The following is a 23,758-nucleotide window of genomic DNA, read 5'->3' as shown; positions in this document are numbered from 1 at the left end:
GCATTTTGCGGGTTTCCAACGGCTACAGCCAGTGCCGTCAGAGCCCGTGTCAGTGAATGTGAACGTAGATGTGGATGTGGATGTGGATGTGGATGAGAATGAGAATGTAAATGTTCATGTGAATCGGTAGCGCCCATTGAAGACCCATCGAGACAACATCAAAATAACATTAGAAGCGCTTTTTGGTATTTCGTTTCTTTCTTTTTACTCGTTCTACTGTTGTCTTTTTTACTCTTTTGCTTTTCTGTTGTTTTTGTTGCTGTTGTTGTCTGTGGCGCATTTGAAGGGTTGCAAATGGTGGCAGCATCGTCGCGTCGCCGTGATTTGTATGCAAATGCCGCAGTGGGCGCGTCCGGGTGGGAGGGGGGTGTGGCACTGTTTGATGGGAATGTATGAAATTTGATTTTTTCAACAACGGGAAGGAGTTGTTTATTTGACCAAGAGCTAAAAGCAGCGACGTAAGCCAATTATCTAACGTAATCAAATTATGCTGCAGAAATTTAATAGACCAGCATGCAGAATGCATTAACAGCACTATAAAAACGTCAGTCGGACACTATAGAAATAGATCGATTTAGTCATAGAAAGAACAGTTCAATTTAACAGGTTAGATTTTTCAATTCTAGCTATCCATATCTATTTCTATATATAAAATCTCAGAATTTTCTTTTTCAATGTTTGTATATGTAGAAAAGTAAAGCGTTTGTTCAAGTTGAGAAATGTTGCCAATTGGTATATAATGTTACGTCATCGTATATTGAGAGCTTACAAATAAGAAAATGTTTTTGATTTAAATGACATGGGATTATCATTAATGGAGACCTTTGACCAATTCCCGCAATGCCCGAAGACATCAATGCTCCTAATCACAAGTAATACGAAATTGTTTTACAATGATGGTACAAAGTTCTAATTCCAAGTCAGCAATTCCATTAATCAATAATAAAGCCAATCTGCTTACGTAGTTCAATATGCAACAACGAAAGTGTTTAGCAAACTCAAAAAAACACACGTATTGAGTATAACGGATTGTGTATTATTTATAGCGTATTACGCATAAGGTATAACGTATTAAGTATAACGTATTTGGATATAACGCATTAGGTATTACGTATAACGTATTAGATATTACTTATTAGATATTACGTATTAGATACAATGTTCAACGTATTGGATATTACGTATTGGATATTACGTATTGGATATTACGTATTACATATTAGATATTACGTATTACGTATTAACTATTACGTATTAAATAGAAACGTATTAAGTATTACGTATTGAGTATTATGTAAGACGAACATGTTACATATTATGTTATTATGATTACAACTATTACGTATTATCTATTATGTTTTGCATATTACGAATAAGCTATAGTGTACTACTTATAACGTATTAGTTATTACGTATACCGTAATAGTTATTAGGTAGGCAGCCCAGAACTACAATTCTATTACGTTGAGACGTAACACAGTTAACGCAAAAGTTATTGGCGGCGGAATCTCTGTTGTATGTCGACTCGTAGACTCATAGAAGTACAGCTCGGACAGAAAATCGAGCGAGTTCATAAATTCCGTTCGCTTGCCACATGGCCGTTACGTAATTTACATGATATGTGGCCACACATGTGTGTATATGTGTGTGTGTGTGTGTACGGCTCGGCGATTTACACGTGTCGACGCCAGGACAAGTTCATAAACTAAAGTTTAAGTTTTTGGTTTGCTGCTTTGACTGCGCGTTTGAGGCGTTTGCGTTATTTTGTTTCCATTTTTCCATTTTTTTTTTTTATTTAGTTTTTTTTTCTGTTTCAGTTAGCTTGGCGCTGATTGCGTGGCATTTTTCGCATATTTCTGCTGCACATTTCGTGCAAAACTTAATTATATTAACTGAGTTATTTGCGGCATTTGGCGCGCTGCGACTTGGCCAGGCCGCAAGCAGCGGCACTTGGACAGGTGTTGTTGCTGTTGTTGATGTTGTTGTTGTTGTTGTCGCCTTTGTTGAACGACAGAAAATTATGACAACTCAACTTGACTAACTGGTGTGGGGCACTCTCGAGCTGGCTGCTCCCTACAAGTCAGCCAACAGTTCGCAGTTGTTCGCACCTAAATGGGCTGACAGACAAACGGACAGACAGACGGACGGACTCGCTGGCTGGCTGGCTGGCTGGACGGCTGACAGGCGGCGACAGATGGACAGCGGACGGACGGGCACAATCAACAACATAATTAAAGGCACAAATGCGCATGTCTGGCTCTTGGCCAGGCTCTGTGCCCGGCTTGATTGAGCCAGGCCGAGCTGGCGAGCTGGCGAGCTTTGGTATGCAACGAGCTGCAATTAAAAATCAATAAAATGCGTGATTTTTGCAATTTTTGCAATGCAATTTGTAATTGCAATAATTAAAATGTTGCCCACAGTTGTTCACTTTTCATTTTGGGCTGCTTTTTTCATTAATTTTGTGATTGTATTTTGAGCAGCTTAATCAAATTTTCACCTCAGAAAGCAACTGAGTCACGTTCAGGCCAGAGAGCGAGAGAGATAGAGCAGCACATGCAGACGGAAACAGGAACGGGGCAGCGAAACAACCCTGGTCCAAATATTCAGGCAATCAATCACAGCCTCGCATAACCCACCCCTGCGCAGAGGCTGCTGAGCTGCTGCTGAGTCGGCTGGGCGCAGGGGCGCAACAAATCGGATTAACTCGCAGACTGTACCACCCGGAGTCGAGATTCACGCAGGCGCATAAAGGCTCTACCTTGGTCCAGGGGGGTAAGCCAGAGCTAACAATTAACTTTTGTTCGTTCGTTTGTTTTTTATTTTCCCCTGTCCCTCTCTCTTTCTCTCTCTCTCTCTCTCTCTCTCTCTTTGTCTGTGTCTTTTGCAATCTAGCAGTGGGCGTGTCTGTGGCCGGGGCAAAAAGGCAAACCCGAAACGAGCAATCGACGAGCACCGCCCGTTGGGTTAGCGATCGCTGCCAAGCGTTAACCAACACTGCATGATCACGCGCTGTTGCGCAATGCTGTTGCAACTGTCAGTGGCACGTCTAAACAGCCATCGATTATCGCACTGATAACGAGGGGCCAAGCTGAGGATCAACGTAGATTGTGACTAAGGATTGCTGCCTGGTTGCCTGGTTGCCCGTGTGCATGGCATTCATGAATTTCATTGAGTCTTGGGGTTCTGCCAATCATCGCTCTATTTGCCCTCCATTACGTAACTGGCCAGAGACAAAGTTAATGATAAAGATAGACATTGAGAGACTGGGCGATAGCGCGAGCGATAGAGATCGACAGATCGCTCTATGCTTTGCCACAGTCAATTGAAATTTTACGCATTCCGACAAACAACAAACAAACATACACACAAACACACGCATACACTCATACACACTCACACAAACACACACACACTCACACACACACGTAGGCATATAGACAAATGCATATATAGAATTCTCAATTGCTTTCGCATCATTACGTCTGCGAACAATTTATTTTTATAAAAGCGAAGCGGAGCGGCCGCCGCCAGCATCGACGCCGCATTTTCATTTTCCCGCTTTTCACGCGGGCCAGCTAGAGAACACAACGATCAAGTTGAAAAGTGCAGGAAAATTGAAGAAAAATACTGAGGCATGAAAGCAGCGTAAAAAAATCAAATAAATTTTATTGTATAAAGCGCAGCAACAACAACAACAACAAACTGCAGCAAAAACAATCAACGAGCCTGCCACGCTGTAAATAGTTTACAGTTGTGTTGCTGTTGTTGCTGTTGTTGCTGCTGCTGTGGCATTGCCTTTGCGGTTGCTCACACTTTTCCTTGCCACCGTCGCTGCAATCGATCGCAAATTTTTTTCTCTTGATTGTAAACAATTTGGCTGGCGGCTGGCGGCCACATCATCAACATCATCATCATCATCATCATCATCATCATCATCATCATCAGCAGCAGCAGCAGCAGTAACTGATCATGATCATCAGCAGCAGCAGCCGCAGCAGCAGCCGCAGCCGCAGCTAGCTAGCTAAATGGGTGTTGAGTGCAAAGTGTTTGTATTGCCTCCTCTCCTCACTGCGCTCCCTCTGGCCCAAACAACAACAACAAGCTAAGCCCCCTGCCCTCTGCGCTATAGAGAAATGTGCATGCAACGTGGCGTTGCCAGCAATATCTTGAATTTGAAAGATCTTGAGCTCTCGATCTGTCGACTGTCGGTGTTAAATGCTCAATAATTTTCGTGAGGCACCAATGTACAGACATACACACATATATATCTACATATATATAGTGAATATATACGTGTATTTATATATACATTTATTTCTCGTGATTTTTTGGCTGAATTGCATTGTCTTGCTATAGGCTCGACATCGAAATGACTTTACGACACAGCGGGAGATGCTGAATGCAGAATGCATCTTCTGTCTTTCTATCTCACTCTCACTCACTCACTCACTCGCTCTCTTTCTCTGGGTTTTTCAGATTTAATTTTATGTCTGTTGTATGTTTCATATAACCTTGTGCACAACAACAACAACAACAACAACGACAAGGGGCAGCAGCTAAGGAAGCAAAGTTTTTGGCTGCACTAAAAATAAATATAAATAAAAGTAATCAAAAAATATAAAAAATAAGGCGAAGAAGAAGCAGCAGCAGCAGCATCGCAATACAAGTAAAGCTTTGAGTGAATGAGTGAAAGAGGCTCTGAGAAATCATACAAAGACCCAGGGCCAAAAACATTTTGATTTTCATAATTTTTGCTCTGACCACAAAAAGGCTACAACAACAGCAACAACAACGACCACCACGAAACGCTTCATGTTAACGACTTTGGGCCTGGTCCCTACCAGAGCCAGCGCCTCTTGGTCCCCGGTCAACGTCATCGTCTACATTGTCTGCTCGGCATCGTTTCCTTAACGTTAACGTAAAAGTTTCATTTTCGTTACCTTTGCGCAGTGATACCGAAAAGCGAATAACATCGAAATGAAATGAAACGAAATGAGACTTTGTCTGGCACCGGGGCACCGGCACCGGGGTACCGGCACCGGCATGGATTCCAGGTGCTCGCATCGTACCCAAAACCCCGGAATCCCAAACAGCCGACTGCACCAAATGAGTTTTTGTGCCCCGGTCTCTGATGATTTTTGAATTGATTTGTGTTGTTAAATATTAAATTCTTATAAGTCATTTGCACTTGGCCCGAGCTGGAGCTGGGCTCAGCCTGGGCTCGGCCTCGCCGTGCATGTGGCGTGGCTTGTATGCCTCCAAATGACAGACAAGACAACAACGGCGGCTGCGACTGCGACTGCGACTGTGACTGCGATTGTGAGTGCAGCTCCAGTGCTGCTGCCCCGCCCTGCTGCTGATCGCCCGCCCTGCCCACATATATCATTTACACTCTCGACCGGAGCACAGCGGTCGGTCATCCAAAAATGGCAACGGACCAGCGATCGGCGGCCAGCGGCCAGCGGCCAGCGGCTAGCGTCCAGCTCGTTGGCTCTTTGTTGTATTTATGAATACGAAACTGCTTGTGGGAGGGGGCCGATGGGATGGGGTGCGGCTGGGGTGGAGGCGACTGCCGCTGTGTGGCGCGCAAATAACAAAATTATATTTTCAAGGTGTTCTTTTGCACATTTTTTTTCAATTTTAATTAACGTCGTTGCCGTTGCTGTTGCCCGTTGCCCGTTGTTATTATTACTGTTGCTGCTGCTGCTGCTGCTTAAAATTGCAATTCGCATTCGCAGCACAGCTGAATGATAAAGAGAGAAGAAAAAAATCATAATAAATGTTTAACAAAAGTTAATAAGCTTTTCGCTTTGCTTGATTTCATATGTATGAAGCTGTGTTTTATTGTCGTTTTATGGCGTTTTATTAATTTCTTGAATGGCCGCACTGCAGCAGCAGCAGCAGCAGCAGCCCGCTAACCAGTTAGCCAAAAGGCAGTGCGGGGGAGCGAACGAGTCGAGTTTAAAGTGAAACGGAATAAATGCCTCTCTGTGTGTGTGTGTATGTGTGTGGCAATGATAAGGCACTTTAGCTTTAGCTCGTGTCGACTGATTGCCGCAAAAGCGAACTAAATGCTTCTTAACTCTGAGCCGCTACTTTAAAAGTCATAAATTGACCAGGCTGCCCAGCTTAACTACAATGTACAGCACACTGCAGAATCTGAATACACTTGGAGAAATAACAGAGACTTGAGAATATCGGATTTGATTGAAAATTAAATTAAATACTATATTGTGGCTTATTAATGGAAGAGCATAAATATGAATGAATGAAAATTAGAGCGGGAAATATTTTAGTACATATTGAATAATAAGGAAATATTTAAAATAAAATATTAATGAGTTTAGCAATCAGAATAGATCTAATATATACAGTAAATATTTAATAATATTACATAATGAATAAATATGTACAGATGCACATAGTATATATAATATTCTAATATATTTATAATTATTTATATTATATAATAGATGTGTGAGGAAAACTAAACAGAAATATTACATTTATGTTCATACAGTAGAATCCATTTTTAACGACGCTCAAGGAACTGTCTTTATAACTGGAAGACGCTCTAACCGTATAGGTTTGCTCATATAAGTTTGTCTGGGTATCACAATTTTCGTTTCAATAACCAGATGGACGCTACAAGCAGAATCGTTATAACGGGATTCTACTGTATACATATATCTGCGATCAAAAATTGTAGTAATTTTTTGACAATATAAGCAAAAATATAATTAATTTATATTCTGATTAATTAATATATCAAGTTAGCAAATTCCCCTACTTCAACTAGATTTATGATCGTAGCTGTATGTGTATATTTTAATAGATCATATCACATAATATAGTATATAAGAATGCAACAGCATAAAGCAATTGTCAATCTATAAAAATAAACAATTTATTGTTTTATTTTTAATTGCTCCAAGTTTTCCTGTTACTATCCCATTTCACTCACAGAATGTTTTATGTTATCGGACTTCGAGTACAAGTTCTTTTATTAGATTATAGTATGCCATTAAGCTAGGCCTATGTGGGCAAACAATCAGTGTAGCAGTTAGTGAAGTGCTAGATCTTTGTCTTTGTCAGAATGCTTCAACTTGTGTAGACTATCTCTCGTCTCCTCCTCCTCCTCCTCCTCCTCCTCCTCCTCCTGCGGCTGCTGTTGCTGCTGCTGTTGCAAACTTTCACGCCAACACCGAAAGAAACATTCAATAAACACTCACGCAGTGCCCAAATGGACTTTAAACAAGTGCCATGAAGTAAAGAAATTTATATGAAAGCTTAAAGTAAGTCTCCATCTGCTGTAGCTGTTGTTGTTGTTGTTGTTGTTGCTGTTGCCGTTTCCTGTCATACACCCCACTGCATGCTCCTCCTTCTCCTCCTTCATGTCGACGTCTGCAGTTGCATTCATTACAAGCGAGGCAAAGGTTAACATGCAACGAACGGCAACAGCAACAACTGCTAAAAAGCTTAAATTTCACAACACGCTCGACAACAACAACAGCAGCAACAACAACAGCAACAACAACAGCAACATGCAGCAGAGAGGCACAGCATCAACGGCACAAAAAGTGCGACGCCGTCTCGGACGACGTCTCTCAACTTTTGCGTTTGAGCATTTAAGTGCCAATTAATAACAATTTTTATGAACCGAAGAAATAGTTGACAACACGGCATGGCATGGCAGCCAGTCAGTGATGCGCTGCTGCTGCTCAGACTGCTGCTGCTGCGTTGATGTTGCATGCAACAAGCAACATGCAACAACAAATACTACTAGCATATAAGCTCTGGCTGCGACTCCGACTGCGACTGCGACTGCGACTGGCAGAAGGCATGACAAACTAATTTGAAAACCCATAAAATTGCTCAGTTTATTAACAATTATTATATAAGTTTTATTAACCAGTCAAACGTAGCCAGCAGCTCTTTAATTAATTTGTGATTTTTCTGCATCAACAGCGGCGGCATCAACAGCTGCATCAGCATTAGTCGCAATTTATGCCGGCTTATTGACAGGCCTCAGGCCTTCGAGAGCACAGCCAATAAGTATGCAAAGCAGCAGCCAGTGAGAGAGAGACAGAGAGAAAGAGAGGGAGATACAAGTAAGAGGAAATGTTGCTATGGCGACTGACTTTGAAACATTTGGCGACATTAATATGATTTAATGCGTTAATTAGCACCAGGCAGCAACATCAGCAGCAGCAGGAGTAGCAGCAGCAGCAGGAGTCGTAGCCCAGTGCTGGTTGGGGTGCGAATACAGAAATAATAACAACAACAAGCGAACTTGAGAGCATCTGACGCGTCGCGCTTAAAACCCCAAAAAGTATGCTACGCGTATTCCCAAAATCCCCGAAGCGGATTAGTGAAGCATTGGCATGCAAGTGCGTACTGGGGTGCGGTCTCCTGCTCTAGCGCCGCCTGGTGGCAACTGGTTGGGTCTGGGACGGCAACGGCTTGGGTGTCTGCGGGTAACTTTGCCATTCGCCCTGTGTGAGTGTGTGCATTGCGTAATTGACGTCAATTTTGTTTTCGCACCGCGCATACCAAAACCCGAAAAACCCCAAGGCCCACCCAAGGCTGAACTGAACTGAACTGAACTGAACTGAGCTGAGCTCAGCTCTGCTCGGAAATCCAATACGACACAGAAAAATAATTTGCCAGAAATAGAAAATTGTGTCGGCTGCGACAATACGATCCTAAGGAATACTTCAAATCGTAATGGCTGGCAGGAGGCCGAGCGCAATAAACAGGAGCTACGACAATGCGAGAACCAGAGCCAAGAGCCAACTTGAAGGTAAACGAGGGTGGCCCACGCCCCTGCTCCTGCTCCTGCTCCTGCTCATGCCCATGCCTGAGCGTCATATTTCATTTATTAGCAGACGGCGTCTGTGGTGGCGGTAGCGGGTAGCGGCAGTTCGACAAGCATTCTTATTTATGCCCATAATGCAGGGCATATGCAGGGCATACGAAGGCGCCCAAATGGGAATTGCCTGAGCTGGAAGCCAGAGCCAAGAGTAAAGTGCGTCAAAGTAAAGTAGCTTAGAGATTTATGCGGCATTTGGCGGGCGTTTGCCTAATAGAATATCTTCCTCTTCCCGCTGGCCGGGGAAATTGCCAAAATGTGTCAATATGGGCTGGTCTAATGGCAGCACTACCAACGATTGCTAATGAGGCAGACGAAAAACTCTTTCCAAGTGACTTAAAAAAGAAAACTCTGAGTAATATTCGTTAAGTACATATCATAAAAGGGGAAAACTTTATCAAGTTAATAAAATAAAAATTAATTAAACTAAATTTAGGTTTTTTCATTTGAATTGTATTATTTAAAATAATCTACCTATGGCTCCTTTAATATTGAGCATATGATTTGCTAAGTAGGTCGACATATTGTTTGCACGCAGTGTCCTTTGGCTCGGACACCGGCACGTGCGCTATTAGATATGCAATAAATTATTTTTGCTAGTTTTTTCCGTTGGCATTTCGGCTAAGCTGCCTGCAAATTATAGAAAATCCCAACGAGGGACTGACAATGCATTAGAGCGACAGAGAGAGAGAGAGAGAGAGAGAGAGAGGGTGGGAGAATGAGAAAAGTCAATGTAAGCAATAAGCAGGAACACCATTATCTAATGCTCGGCGCGCCATTGAGGCATAAAGCCCCCAATGAGCTAGCCCCCACCCGCACTCACACTCACACAGACAGACGGACAGACAGCAAAGCCCAATCTGCAATCCGAGGCCCATAAGCGGCCCAAATAGTGCGCAGGAAATAAAGCACAAAAAGGCAATAAAAATTGCCAGGCAGCAGCCTGTCGAGGCTGACTAAGAGGCCAAGACTTGAGCGGAATGCGGGCAAACTTTTGGCTGACTATTTTGTAGATGTTGGCCGCACTGCTTCCGGGCCAATAGAAATGCCAGCACAACAAACAAAGCAAACAGCCAACCCCGCATACAAGGATTGAATCGGATGGGGCTGGACGGGGCTGGGTTGGGCTGAGATCTCGCTTTGGCAGCCCTAATGGCCAGCAGACAGACACTGAGACGTCGCCAGCAGCGGATTTAAGTGCAAGTGATTTATGTGCTCTATAAAAGGGAGGGGATTGTGTGACTAAGTATATATCTACACGTACATATGTGTGTGTGTGTGACAGAAAATTAGCTGATGTAGACATAAATGCGAACGAGCAAAGTATGCGCCAAATGGCAAATGGCATCGAGCGAGGGCCAACGAGCCCTGGCCACAAGCAAAATCAATCAAAAGTCGGAATGTCAATTGTCGAGCCAATGCCGAATGCCGAATGCCGAATGAGTGCCGCATTAAATATTGAAAATGCCAAAGACACATGAGAAATTCAATTACCAATGGTCAGCACAAAAAGGGTTTGAGCCCTTTGATATTTAACCCCGTTGAGGAAACGCATTTAGCTGCGCCTGTACAGGATAGTTAAGTTCCCGTTTAGGCGGATTAAATTACAATTTACAAGTGGCCAATACAAGCTAAGCGGGCCTTAAGTGCTGAACCTTAGTAGCTCTGCTGTTGCCATTGACCGAACCCCTGCCTGCCTGCCCGCCGCCCTTTGTGGTCGCGAGCTAGCGTGCATCGATGATAATTGAAAGGCACTTGAAATGGTGAGCGTGGGTCGCTTGGCTGGCTAATCGAGTTTGAAACAAGCGTAAATCGTCCTTTTGATATTCGAGTTGACTTCAATTGCTTTTGCGGTGCAAAGTGCAGCTACAGCTCAGGTAATTAACGGTAATTGTGCAAGCACCAGGCCCATACACCATTCACCAGCTTGGCCAACGCCCCAGAGTACGGCTTCCCATTGGGCCAAAGCCTCATCGGCTAATGTGCGCTAAGCGCTCGCCTGCATTTGCCTAATGACCCAAGCGCAAGCGACGCATCGGACTTTGTATAATTTGTAAGCTTTTAAACCGATTTGCAGCTTAGTGGAGGCCAACGTTGAAATATCTTTACTTTTTTTCTTTGCAAAATAAAAAACAAAAACCGAAAAAACTCTCTGTTTCAGCGGAAAAAATACTTTCAAGTCGAAGACAAAGGCGACAGACAAAGAGAGCCAATTCAGGCTGACTCTGCGGCCGGCTCAGCTATTTTGGGTATCTGTTCGCTTTTTGCGGCTGTTTTACGGCATAAATTTCCATTGAATTTGCGCTGGCAAATTGGAAAAAAATGTTTCTCTATATATTAAAAATACTCTAAAAACAGAAAACCAAAAACAACAACACACAAAGACGATGCGCACTGATACATTTGTGGCTAAGCCAGAAGGTTGACACAATCAGGTAGATATGAGTGTATCGATAAATATATACATATACCTATGTGGGCACTCGATATAGCAGAAAAAAAACTGAGCGTTGAAACTGCGAGCTTTTGAAGCGGCGGCTGCCGTTTGAAGCAACACTTGACTGAGCCATAGACAGATCAGAAAATCAAAATCAAAATAAAACAGGAAAAACATTTATGTATACACGAATTGGCAACAACAGCAAAATATTCATTAAGATTTCATTATTTGCCAAGCATTTTTGGTGCTCTTTACGTTTTTTTGCTGTAGCCGATTGAATTTTACGGATAGGATTCCAGGAAAACGAAAGCATCGAGAGCTAAGCATGAATGAAACATTTAGCAGAGTTTCAAATATTGTATAAAATAAATAAGATTCAAATGAAAGTATGAAATGAATTTCAATGTAGATACAATATATACAAGAGATACAATAATTCATTGTTTCTATTTGGACTTTCAAGCTCGACAGGAAATGCCTTCTAGTCTAGTCTAGAGGATGTTCTCCCCATCCGTATTTCTTCTAATCCGTATTTTCTTTGTCGCCGATCGATGAATGAAGGCGAACCGTCGTCATCGTCACTTTGGCATGTCTTTTCACGCCAATGGCTCAAGGTATCGCATTCAACGCTTTTCGGCTTTGTACAATTCCCTGGGCAATCTAAGAATCGCCAGTGCGACAAAAATTGCTGAAAGTTTTGTATTGAACGCGACTTGAAACCCAACAGCCACAGCAGGCAGAGTAAGCCAAAAAACAAAAACAAAAATACAAAATACAAAATAAAATAAAAATAAAAACAAGACAAGATGAGCCAAAGCTAAAAACTTGTCGAGCACATTGGCAACTGCATTGAAACATTAGCAGTGATGACATTTTTGCGGTTGCTCCGCACCCTCCCCGCGCCCTGTCTACCCCGGCTGTACCCGGCTCTACCACACCCGCTCGTCTGGCTCTGCGCCTGCGTCTGCGATTCATCTGATGCCGCTTTGTTTTGGGCCGTTCGTTGGCTTTAAGAGCCTTAGCTTTTTGGCTGGCTGGGTTTTTGGGCTTTTTGCCCTGTTGGCTGAAATTCCTGAAGACGCGACACTTCATACATAATAAAAGTGGATCGCCGAACGACGCGTCGATCGCCGCTCGTCAAAAGTCAAAAGCCTTGTCACACACTCGATCCGCTGCACATTGAGCCAGGGCTTAGGCATTGATGCAAACGCTGCTTTGGGGTTTTGGGGTTTCGGGTATGGGACAACTTCTTTGTTGAGCCATCACGGCGGCATTTGTAGGGCTTTCTTGGCTTATTAATTGTAGCCTTAGCCTTGGACTTGAAGTCGGAGACGGAGTCGGAGCTGTTGGACATCGGCTGCGTTTTATTCACAAATGAATGCACAAATTTCGGACAGTCGCCTGCGGTTAGAGTCACAGACAGTATGACGCTTGGCCAAGCAGCACAAAGCCACAGAGAAAAAAAAAACCCAAGCTAACTCGTATTCGTATTACTCAGGTGAGAGCGCGGCTAATGAGCCTGGCGAGCATCCTTTTTTGCTTTGCTTTGCCACGAAAACTGGAACTCAGACTGCCATCCGACCATCCAACCGAGCCACGGAGCAACCGAGCGACCGACCAGGCCAGACAAACAGACACCCAAAACCAGTTCGACTTTTTGACTTAATGCCTATAAAATTATAGGTCTTTCGAAACCAACTGGAAAATTGTGCGGGGCGTTGCTGTAGAAATTAATACAAATGCAGCCAGCACAAAGCATTTTCTTTTGCCCTGACCCTCCCTATCTCTCCCCCTCTCTCACTCTCGCTTAAGTGGAAAATGCCCAACAAATAAGTATTCAAAAAAAACAGTAAAGAAGAGAAAGAAACGATGTCTAACAGCCAACACGCCCCAGGCAATCACGCAAAATGCCAAATTACATGTAGCTACCATTAACAGAACGAAATCATCTAACACGCAGAGCCTCCAACTTGGCCGGGGCTGCAGCGCAACAAAAAAAAAAAACAATATAAAGAAAAAAGAAGTCATTTAAGGTGTTTTCCACAAGTCGTACACGAGCCCGAGAAGGAGCAGCAGACCCAGACCCGCTCACGTTGCCGTTGCTCTGTTTCAGGCTCGCACAGCTGCCAGGCAATTCGATCGGGGCCAGGTCGACGCTCAGGTTTCGGGCGCAGGCCGCAGATTGGGCCAGGCTCGAGCTGGGGCAGTGCGCAGATCCTTAACTGCAACTGCTGTGCACTGCAGTTGACACTTGAGCTGAGGCGGAGGCGTGGACGGCCTCCTAAGCGGATTACACGTGCCACGGCTATATACATATTTCTGTGTGTGTGTGTGTGTGTGTGTGTGTGTGTGTGTGTGTGTGTGTATGGGTAGAAATGCTTATGAATAAAATGCAGCCACGAAATACGAGCGGGCTTCTCGATTTACATGCAATGATAGCCAGGATTCGGTGTCCTGCGAGTCCTGCATTGAAAGTCACAAAAATTCGCGCACGTTTCACACACTTTACGCACTTAAGAGTTACGCTTAAAGCTAAAGGCCAAAGCATGTACAATAAAGGGAGAGGAAGAAAAAAAGGAGGGATTGGGCGAGAGAGGGAGCGAGCTATTGCTGAAAAAAATATTTATATCAACTAAAATAGCTCTCTCTCTCTCTCTCTTTCCATCAACTGTCTCCATTTATCCATCGGGTGCATCGATCTTTCTGTGGGTTGCTCCGGCTCGATCAAGTCAGTGAGTTCTTCCAAGATCCCGTTGAGATTGGCCAGCTAAATGCGTTGCCTTATAAACTAAGCCTCAATGTCGTAAGTGGATTAAAAAAACATTCCGTTTACTTTTCAAATATACTTTTTTCATATATTTATTGGCTAACTCTTTAAACGTTACTCTGTAGTTGTTGTTTCTTAATTCATTTTCGTTTTTCTTTTAATTATATTATTAGTATACATATAAATAATTAAAAATATTACATTAAAATGTATTCGTATATCGTATAGAAGTTGCTGCTTGTTTTGTTTATCATTCATATAATTTTTGTTTTCGTTTTCTTTTTGATTGCGTTTTCTTCTCTGCTAAGATCATTACAATAAGTTTTCGTATCGTGTTTCTCATTTTACAATTTTGCTAAAAACTAAATAAAATTTGTTTCGTGAAACAATAATAAGAATTTATGCAATTAGACACACACAGAAAAGGAAAACTCAATTTTATGCATGTATATTTTATATATACATATTTCAAAAATAATAGCAAAAAGCATCTCAATTATTTTTCAAATATATATATATTTACGTATATGTTTGTGTTGCGTTATTTTTATTTATATTTACTTGTGTTATATTTTCATAAAATATCACCTAAAGCAATTACGTATTTCAGTTTCAGTTTTGTATTTTGTTTTTTTTTTTTTTTAGTTTTTTTTTTCTTTTTACATGACAACAATAAAAAATGTTCGCTTTGTTTGCAAAACGTTCAATACTAAAAAAAAAAACTAATAGTAAGAACAAAAGCATTAAACAAAGTGTTCAACAAAATGCAAAAGCCCCCAAAAATCATAGGAAACAATTTGTTGCAGCCAATTTTGCAACAGCTTATATATATATATATATATTTATAAATATATATAGTATATGTTTTCTTGTATATTAATTATTATTTTTATTTTTTTCTTTCAACTAAAAAGCAACTAAGATCGCTTGGCCACAGATTTATGCTAAAATTATATTATAATTACAGCTTGTATTCACTTCGTATGGTTTTTTGTTGTTTTCAAATAATTGTTTGTATTATTTGTGTTTTTTTTTTTTTTTTTTTTTAATTTTTAAGAGACAAAGTACAACAACTAGTTTTATTTATTAATTATTATATTGTGTTGGATTTTTTTTTGTTAGCAAATTTACTTATTTGCAAGGTTTTTTGTTTGTTTATTCTTAAGTTGAAAAAATAGTACAAAAGCTTTGACATATTCTGATTTTTTTCTGTTTTCTGTTTTCTGTTTCATTACTTGGTTTGTTTCTTTCGCTAATAAACCAGTTGGTTTATAGTCTACTCGTAAAGTGTAAGTATACAAATGACTGCCCATATAGCTGGACTGCAACCGAGTGCAGCTCCATTAAGTACAATGTTTGGTAGATTTTTGTTTTAGAGTTGTTTAGTATGCATTAACTCAAAAGGTAGGAGAATATAGCGATAGAGAAAGTGCCTAGAGCTGGGAAGAGTTCATTTCGAAATTAGTTTTTAGGGTAAACATAGAGTTTAGCTTTAGTTTTTAGTTTAGCTTAGTATACCTAATAATACGTAGCCTTCCGTTACGGACACTAAGAACTATATAACGCTATAGTATACATTGAGTTGAAGGGGGATAGACAAGGGACAAGGGAGAAGGGTAGATAGGTAGAAATAGTAGTAGTACTATTTGGGGTTAGGCCTAGTCTAGTTGCAAGTATTTGATTGGGATAGTAGTACAATGGGATTATCTTATTCCATCTCTTAACTGCTGTGATTTGAGCACCAGAAGCTGCACTGTCGCTATATACGTATTTACGTACCATATTTGTTATTAATTAATAATTACATTTACTTTTATATAATAGTATCGCGTGTAGCATTTTATGTATTTACTTGTATAGTTAAAAATTTTGCTTAGTAGATGCTTAAAGTTCTCTTTTTGTTTTCTTGTTAATGATCTTGAATTATAACCTAAACAGTATCCCGTTCATTACGTATATTTAGTTCGCACGGATTCTAGCTCATTTATAATGTCATCGTATATGCGCGTTTCAATTCTCAATTAATTAAATTAACATTAATCTGGTATTAACTTTTTTTTTTTTATCTTTTTAAACAATAGAAAAACATATGTTTTACTTTATGTTTTATTCGTATACTTTGCATTTGAACTCAGGTTGATTTTATTATGTTGTTTCATCTTTTTGTTTACGTATATGAGTTGCACTTGGTTCTCCATTCTCATTAAGAACGCATTGAAATAAGACTTATAAAAGAAACGAAACAAAAATGGAAACAAATCTAACTAAATTAAAGATTAGAAACTTGTTTTTCGTTTTTTTTTTTTTTTTTTTAATTTTTGTTTTTTCTTTTTTGGCAAGTTTTTTCAGTGTTGTAAAACACCTTGAAAAAGGACGTATTGAAAAATCGTATACACGTTGCTGAAGTAAATAATAGTGAAAAGCCAAACAAAAAAGGAATAAACTTTTCTTTCATTATGAACAATTTTGTTTTGTTTTTCTTTCTTCTTCCTCTTATTCTTTCTGATTTTGTTTTTGTTTTTGTTTTTGACTTGTAAGCAGCCTAGGCTTTCGTACAACTACATGCTTAAGTTCTATTTTAAGTTATAGTTTAGTTTCTTAAGAAGTTTGCTCGTAGTTAGGGTTATGTTTTCTGATTTGACCAAATAACGTAGGGTTTTCCTTTATCCCTTTCTTTTCTCTTTTCTTTTTTTGGGGCTCCCTGCTGTGACACCCACCCAAACACACACACGCGCACACTCTCATACACACGCGCACAGGCGCACACACGCTGAGCGAATTAAAAGTCCGCTTCGTGCTTGATGCGATAACTGGCATAGGTTTCTTCCAGCGGCGCAAAGTCTTGGGTGTGGGGCTGTGTTAGGGTTCCAAAATGGAAATTTGGCACCAGAGTTGTAATATATATATAGAGAAATGGGGGGCTTTAGATATAATTGTAGATCAAGTGTCGATTGATATTGTGTGCATCTGTTGCTGTAACTAAATATGTCTGTCTGTGTGTTGGTTTTGTTTGTGGAGGGGTTCGAAGGCGATATTTACAAGTTTACGAACTCAAAACGATAGCACTTCTATCGAAAGTTATCGACGCAGCCCCGCATAGTCAGGGCCATGCATATTAGGCTAGCTTTTATATCATATTTATATATATATATATATAATATATATATACATACATATAGGTGTGTACATATATATATGCAATTATACGTATATGGTTTCTATATATATGTATATATATAGAGAGTTATGTGCATATGTAAATTGTTAAAATTGGTTAGTTTTGGGTTAGTAAACTTTCTCGTAATATAATAATTTTTAGTTTTTTTTTTTTTGTTTAATAGTTTAATTTTTTTTTTGTGTTGTTAAGTAGTGAAAATAATAAAAAGTTGTTAAATGTTTTTAATAATAATTAATAATATATTGGCGAGCTATATGGGCCTCTTGCAAAAACGAAGGACTGGAACTTTTACTTAGTTTTCTTTTTGTTTTCTTATTAATTTTCTTTTCTCTCTTTTGCATAGTTTTTCTTTAGTTGTTGGTACTTTTTACAAATTAAGCAAATTTATAGTTTTCTTTGCGCTAATTATTGTTGCTCAGTTGCTGTATCTTCTTCTTCATCATCATATTCATTTTAAGTAATTTACAAGTTGAATGTATTCTATTTTTGTCTCTGCGAGAAGAGCTCAAAAATAAATAACATGACTTATGTTTTGCATTACTCTTTGTTTATACTCATTTTTTTGCTTGTTTTGTTTTTGAGTGTGTGTGTGTTTACTTTTTTTTAACTTAAATTTATGGCTCTCAGTTAACTGTACAAAAAACAGACAAATTCTAACGGCCAAAGCATCAGTAGTAGTAGCAACAGCAGCAGCAGCAGCGACAGTTGCCAACATAGTCGGATAGACAACAGCAATGCACAGCAGCAACATCAACAGCAGCAGCAGCAGCAACAGCTGTCAATGTGTGGATGGTCGAAGATCCTCGCTTAGCGGCCGCTTGGAAGCTCGTTTGTAGTTGTTGTTGTTGTGGTTGGTTGTTGGTTGTTCATTGAGTCGTGTTGTTGTTGTCGTTGTCGTCATTGTTGTCGTTTTGGCCGCTAATGCAATGTCCTTGCAATTGCTGTTATTGTTGGGCTGTTGTTGTTGCTGCTGCGTAGCCATTGCCGTTGTTGCTGACGTTGTCGTTGTTGATGTTGCTGCAGTTGCTCTCGTTAGAATTTGCTTCTTTTCTCATTTTATGTATTTGCTCTCTTGTACTGATTTTCTTTTCTTTTTTTAAGTATCTTTTTGTTGTTGTATTAATTCACTTGACTAATTTACAATGTGTGTGTGTTCTTGTTCTTGTTCATAATTACGTACAACTTCTTCTGCGTTTTTGATTGGATTTTATTCATCAATATTTGTTTATATTATTGTTATTATGATCCTCAGATAATCAATTGAGATTATTGTGGACTTTTGTTGAAGTTTTGCAAAATGAATTAATTTTACTTAATTTCTTATGCAGTTTCGCAACATTCATATTTTTTCTTTTTCTTTTTGGTTATTATTATTGATTCATTTAATCCCAGGGCATTGTGAGCACCCGCTTCGTTTTTGCAAGAAGGTCGTTATCGTACTACGAACATGGGTGCACCACCGCATTGTAGCTCGCCAATATAGGACCATGTGCTCCCGCGAAGGGGGTACTCACAACGTCTGGTGTACTAGCTCCATCGGTGTGCGATGTTGAATCGGCATTACTTCTTCCTTCACCATTTGCTGAACCTAATTCTGGTGGTTTGGTGGTGTCCCGTTCGTCAATCACTAAATCTATTGGCATTTTACCCTTTAAACATGAGATATATCGATGACAGAAATTATCGCATAGTTCATGCACCTGCAACGAGAGACCCGCAAAAAGTGAGTGAGAGAGAGAAAGAGATTGTTGTGTGAGTGAAAGGGTGCGATGCCAAAACGAAAATCAACATATATATATTTATAAGGAAATTTATGGTACAATAATAGATATTTAGGCATATAATAGTGCAGATATATGTATATATAAATAAAGGATATGCATAAATATAATACTTAATCTAATCAGACATCTGGCAATACGTTTTCATATTCCACAATCGGGAGTTCATTAGGCATTCAGTTAGTTTATGAACCATTCAACTTGAGCAACAGAGACAGCTGCAAACACTTAGCGCCATTGCATTCTTTCAGCCAACGGCAACAACAATATGGCTAAAACCTGCTTTTTCTCCCGCTGCAAATGGCATGCAAATTGCTTTTTATGCGTTATCCAAGGCCCGGCTCTGGACTCGGGCCACGCAAATGGTTGATGATGGCACTCAAAAATGGCGTAGACAACGTCAGCAACAGCCACCGCTAAGCTTAGAAGGTGTACGCGCTTGCAGGCGATAAAAATGCGAGTCCGACCCGGCCACATAAATATGCATAGAGAGCTGGCTGGCTCGCTGGCTGGCTGCCTGGCTGCCTGGCCAAAAGCATTCGAGCCAGAAAGGAAGTGCTGGCTGGTCAGCCAAGTTTAGCCGCAGGGCACACTTTTAAGCAAGCAGCACGTGCAACACACAGACCATTGGCTGGCGTCAGCAGCAACAGCAACAGCAACATCAACAGCAGCAGCAGCAGCAGCAACAGCAAACGGCCAACAAAATGCGTTTTTAAACCAAGCTGTTGTTGTTGTCTGTAGCCAAAAACTGTGTGTAAGCTCGTGTGTGAGAGTGTGTGTGCTTGTGTGTGTGTATGTATGATAAAACAAATGCGATAAGGCCAAAGTGAGTGTGAGTCAGGCGGAGCGCATATGCAAATATGCAAAAAGGCTGCGCACCAAAGAGGAATGCAGCCGCCGACACGGCTAAAAAGAAATTAATTGCGCTGGGCTCGAGCAGACACAGAGAAGCAGCAACAACAGCAGCAGCAGCAACAACACCAACAATAACAACAACCAACAGGGTGCTCCATTTAAACGGGCAGGCATTTAATTTACGAAAAAGTGCGCGTTGCTTATGCAAATTGCTTGTTGCTGTGTTCTTGCAACGCTGCTGCTGCTGTTGTTGTTGCTGTTGTTGTTGCTGCTGTTGCTGCTGCTGCGTCTCTCGTTTTGTGTTTTCTTCTCTTTTTTTTAGGCATACGAAAGCTGTAACAGTTGCTGGCGGGCGGGCTGGCCGACTGGCTGGCTATTAACTTGTTGCCCATTGCCGAAACTTGCCAAACTTGTTTCCAGGCTGCTGCTGCTGCTGCTGCTGCTGCTGCTGCTGCTGTGGACGTCATTGCCGATGCTGCTGCTGGCTGTGTTCAATGTTATTGTCACCAAAAATATGACGATGATAAAAACTGGCAGCAGCAACTGGTTTATGACAGGACTCAAATTTGTCTTTACTGCTGCCTGATAACAGTAACAGCAGCAACAGCAACAGCAACTGCAGCAACAACAACATGTTGCTGCTGCATATGTGTATAGCTGTCAAAGTTGCCATAACAATGCACATAAAGTGCACAATTAGCACGCCAGCAACATGTTGCCAGCGCACAGCAACAACAGCCGCTGCAGCAGCAGCAGCAGAACACAGCAACAACAAGGCATAAATACTTACTAAATTGATATGTTTATGCGGCTTTATGCTCAGTTGCTCAGTTGCTCAGTTGCCAGTCTCTGGCTCGGCCCTTTGTGGCATGTTGTTGCTGTTGCTGTTGCAGCCGATGCTTGGCCGCTGATAATTTTTGATTAATTTGTCAGCGTTGTGTGTGACATTTAAACAGCTCATTGCGATATTTATGACTGGTGCTGCTGCTGCTGCTGCTGCTGCTGCTGCTACTGCTGTGACTGGCTGTTGCTGTTGCACATTGGGTGGGCAACTCACTGCTGGGACCCACGACAGCAGCACCAGCAGCAGCTGCTGTGTTGCCAGCCAGCGCACTGGGGGCGTTGCTTGTTGCAAGCATTGTAAATGTTACAGTCATTTGTACATCCTGTTAAGCAAAACTTTTCACAGTCCCGTCCTCGCTACATTTTACAGCTTCCTCTATCAGAGATACGATCGCAATGCGTCCGGGCATATAGTTTTGTTTACCATTCCATTGCATTTACTGTCTCTCCCTCTCTCTCTCCCGCTGTCTCGCTCTCGCTCTGTCAATGCAACTATTGCACTTTGCCTGCATTCGCTTCGCTCTAATCTAATGTAAATCGCTCCAATCTGCGCAGTGGTAATTTTCGATTTCCGCTCATAGATAGCGCTAAATGTTCTATACGGAGATGACGACTAGACCAGCTCCGGCTGAGATTCACACGAAACCGACCAACTGACACAGCCTCCAGTCTCGATGCCAGTCGGCAGCCTCAGTCTCAGTCTCAGTTTCAGTCTCTGTCTCAGTCCCAGTCAAGCAACAAGTTTTATTTTTTCCCTCTCTCTCTCCCTCTCTCCCTCTATTTTATTTTTTGCATTTCGTTTAACAAGCGTGCGGCAAAAAATGTACAACACTGCTGACATTTAAATGAAATGTAATTAAAAAAGCAACAGCAAAAACGACAACAACAACAATAGCAACGATTGCCGACAAAACAGTACAGACTGAATCTAAGCGCTTGGCAAAAATAAATTTTTTAATTCAGAAAAAAATACAAAAAGCAAATAAATAAATAGATAGAAATGTTATTTGACTTTGAGATCTAAATGTAGCGAACTGTGAATGCTCTGCCAACATGAATTGATATCAAACATTTTGTAAATGGAATGACGTTTGAGGAAAATGCTATGACGCGGAATTACAAATTTATGAAGAGCTGATAGCTTGCAGAGTTCAGTGTCAAGTACAAGATATATTTTTAGTAAAACGTTTACGAATGTGCTTGAAAAAGAAATGCCAAAATATTATAGTTGAAGTACAGAAATGTAACGTTTGCGAATATGCTTCAAGAAACACGGAAAACTGCAAAAATGTTCACGAAACGAAGTTAGTTAAAGAAGTATGACACCTACGAATTTATTTACGAATGTAATTGAAAGAGGAACGTTACGATTAAGGATGCGCTTCAAAGAAGAAAGTGAAGAGAGATGTGTAAGCCTAAACTCCTTGGCTGACGTTTAGAAAATGCGCTCATATAAGCAACGTTTACGAATATGCTTGAAAGAGGAATGCCCATATTTTGCCACTGACGTAACAGAAACGTTACGTTTACGATGACGCTTCAAAGAGGAATCCAAAATAACACTGATTTCGGTATACTCCATATCGTATGCCACTTTGGCCTTCTATTATTATATCATCTGTTAAATTCGAGATGCTCGCAGTGTTAATGCCAATGAATGTGGAACCCACACATTTCACTTCATTTGATTTGTTCTTTTTGTGGCCCCATCAAATCTCAAGTCCAGCTTGCAGCTCAAGTCTCGCTTAGCCGAAAAAAAAAAAACTGAATTCAAATAAAATACAGCTGTTGCTTGTCGTTTGGTGTTGTAGCACCAAACTGGCCAGGCCATCAAAACAAGGCCCCCAATTCGGCGTGTACGCTGGGGCATTGGTGGTGGTAGTCGCAGTGGAGCCCCCATGCCGGTGCCAGTACCGGTACAGCCGCCAAGCTGCGACTGCTTACCCCCTGCCGGGGTGTGTGCAACTGACCCAACGTGTGTTGTCTGTCCGCTCGTCTCTTCCGTCTGTCTGTGGCACTGTGTCCCACTGTCTGTTTGTCAATTGCAATGCGCCGTCGTTGTTGAGTGTTTTTTTTTTTTTCGTATTTTTTTTTGCATGTGACTGTGTGACGAGAATTGTCCGTGCTGGATGGGAACTGAGGACTGGGCAAATGGGGCTGGCAAACCAGTTTTGACAGACACAAGTCTTGAAGCGTCTTTTTAACTGATTCTGTGTGTTGTTTTTAGCAGCAGCAACAAATATGCACAGATACAGATACAATACATGCATACAATATACACATATGGTCAAATTAATAGGTGTGAATTTTTTTTTTTTATTTAAATGGTGATAACATCTATATTTTTTCATATATTTTAAAAATTCAACTGGCAGTCAAAAATAGACATATCTCAGAATAATAAAAGCAAAAAAAAAGTTTGAAAAATAATAACGGTTGATATAGTTTTGGCAAATATCACAAAATACTCAAAATTTTGCTGGCCACATTAATAAGTGTATTTTCTTAAAAAAAAAAATATTAAGAAATTAAAGAGTTTTTAAGTAAGCAAAGATAGTATTTTCGTTAAATATAATTAGATTTAAGCATAAAAATTTTTATTTTCAACATTTTAACAAAATTAGATGGGTCGTAGAGTTCACTGCAGTGCTGAAGAGAGAAACCTCGTTCGCGAGCTTCGTGAAGAGGATAAAGCTTGTGAATGCATTTTCTCACTCATGGGACTATCTGAGAACTTCATCAGAAATGCCCTTAAATCAAAAAAAGACAGAAGGAAGCTAGGTTTCCGGCGGAAAACTACCGCAACCGACGATTCCCGTATAGTCACCTTCGCGAAAACGGGTCCTTTTCAGTCGTCGGGGCCGATTGCAGGCGAAATGGGCTATATGGTATCAGAAAAAACTGTTCGTCGACGGCTATTAAACTCGGATCTACCTGGGAGAGTTGTTCGCAGAGTTCCTCTTCTGCGTGGATCAAATATTCAGATGAGCAAACATTTTGCTCAAACTCACAAGGCCTGGTT

The 23,758-nt window shown here is 40.8% G+C and overlaps 1 protein-coding gene across 4 annotated transcripts in view; it reads right to left on the bottom strand.

Annotated features, from left to right (window-relative positions):
- Nucleotides 1-23,758, bottom strand: part of hth (Meis homeobox homothorax) — a 160,742-nt gene that overhangs the window by 67,450 nt on the left and 69,534 nt on the right. For 3 of the 4 annotated variants that reach the window (XM_089258150.1, XM_030386799.2, XM_089258157.1), the window contains one exon: nt 18,772-18,957. In XM_089258150.1, coding sequence (XP_089114276.1) covers nt 18,772-18,957 — 186 coding nt within the window. Of the gene's footprint in view, nt 1-15,969; nt 16,934-18,771; nt 18,958-23,758 lie in introns of those variants that run through there. The other variant, XM_030386802.2, reaches the window with a different exon arrangement.

The sequence above is a fragment of the Drosophila navojoa genome, chromosome 2 (assembly GCF_054131105.1).
Source record: "Drosophila navojoa isolate 15081-1374.11 chromosome 2, UAZ_NAV_1.0, whole genome shotgun sequence".
NCBI lineage: Eukaryota > Metazoa > Arthropoda > Insecta > Diptera > Drosophilidae > Drosophila > Drosophila navojoa.
The sequence above is the reverse complement of the archived record's forward strand: the minus strand, read 5'-3'. Positions and strand labels throughout refer to the sequence as shown.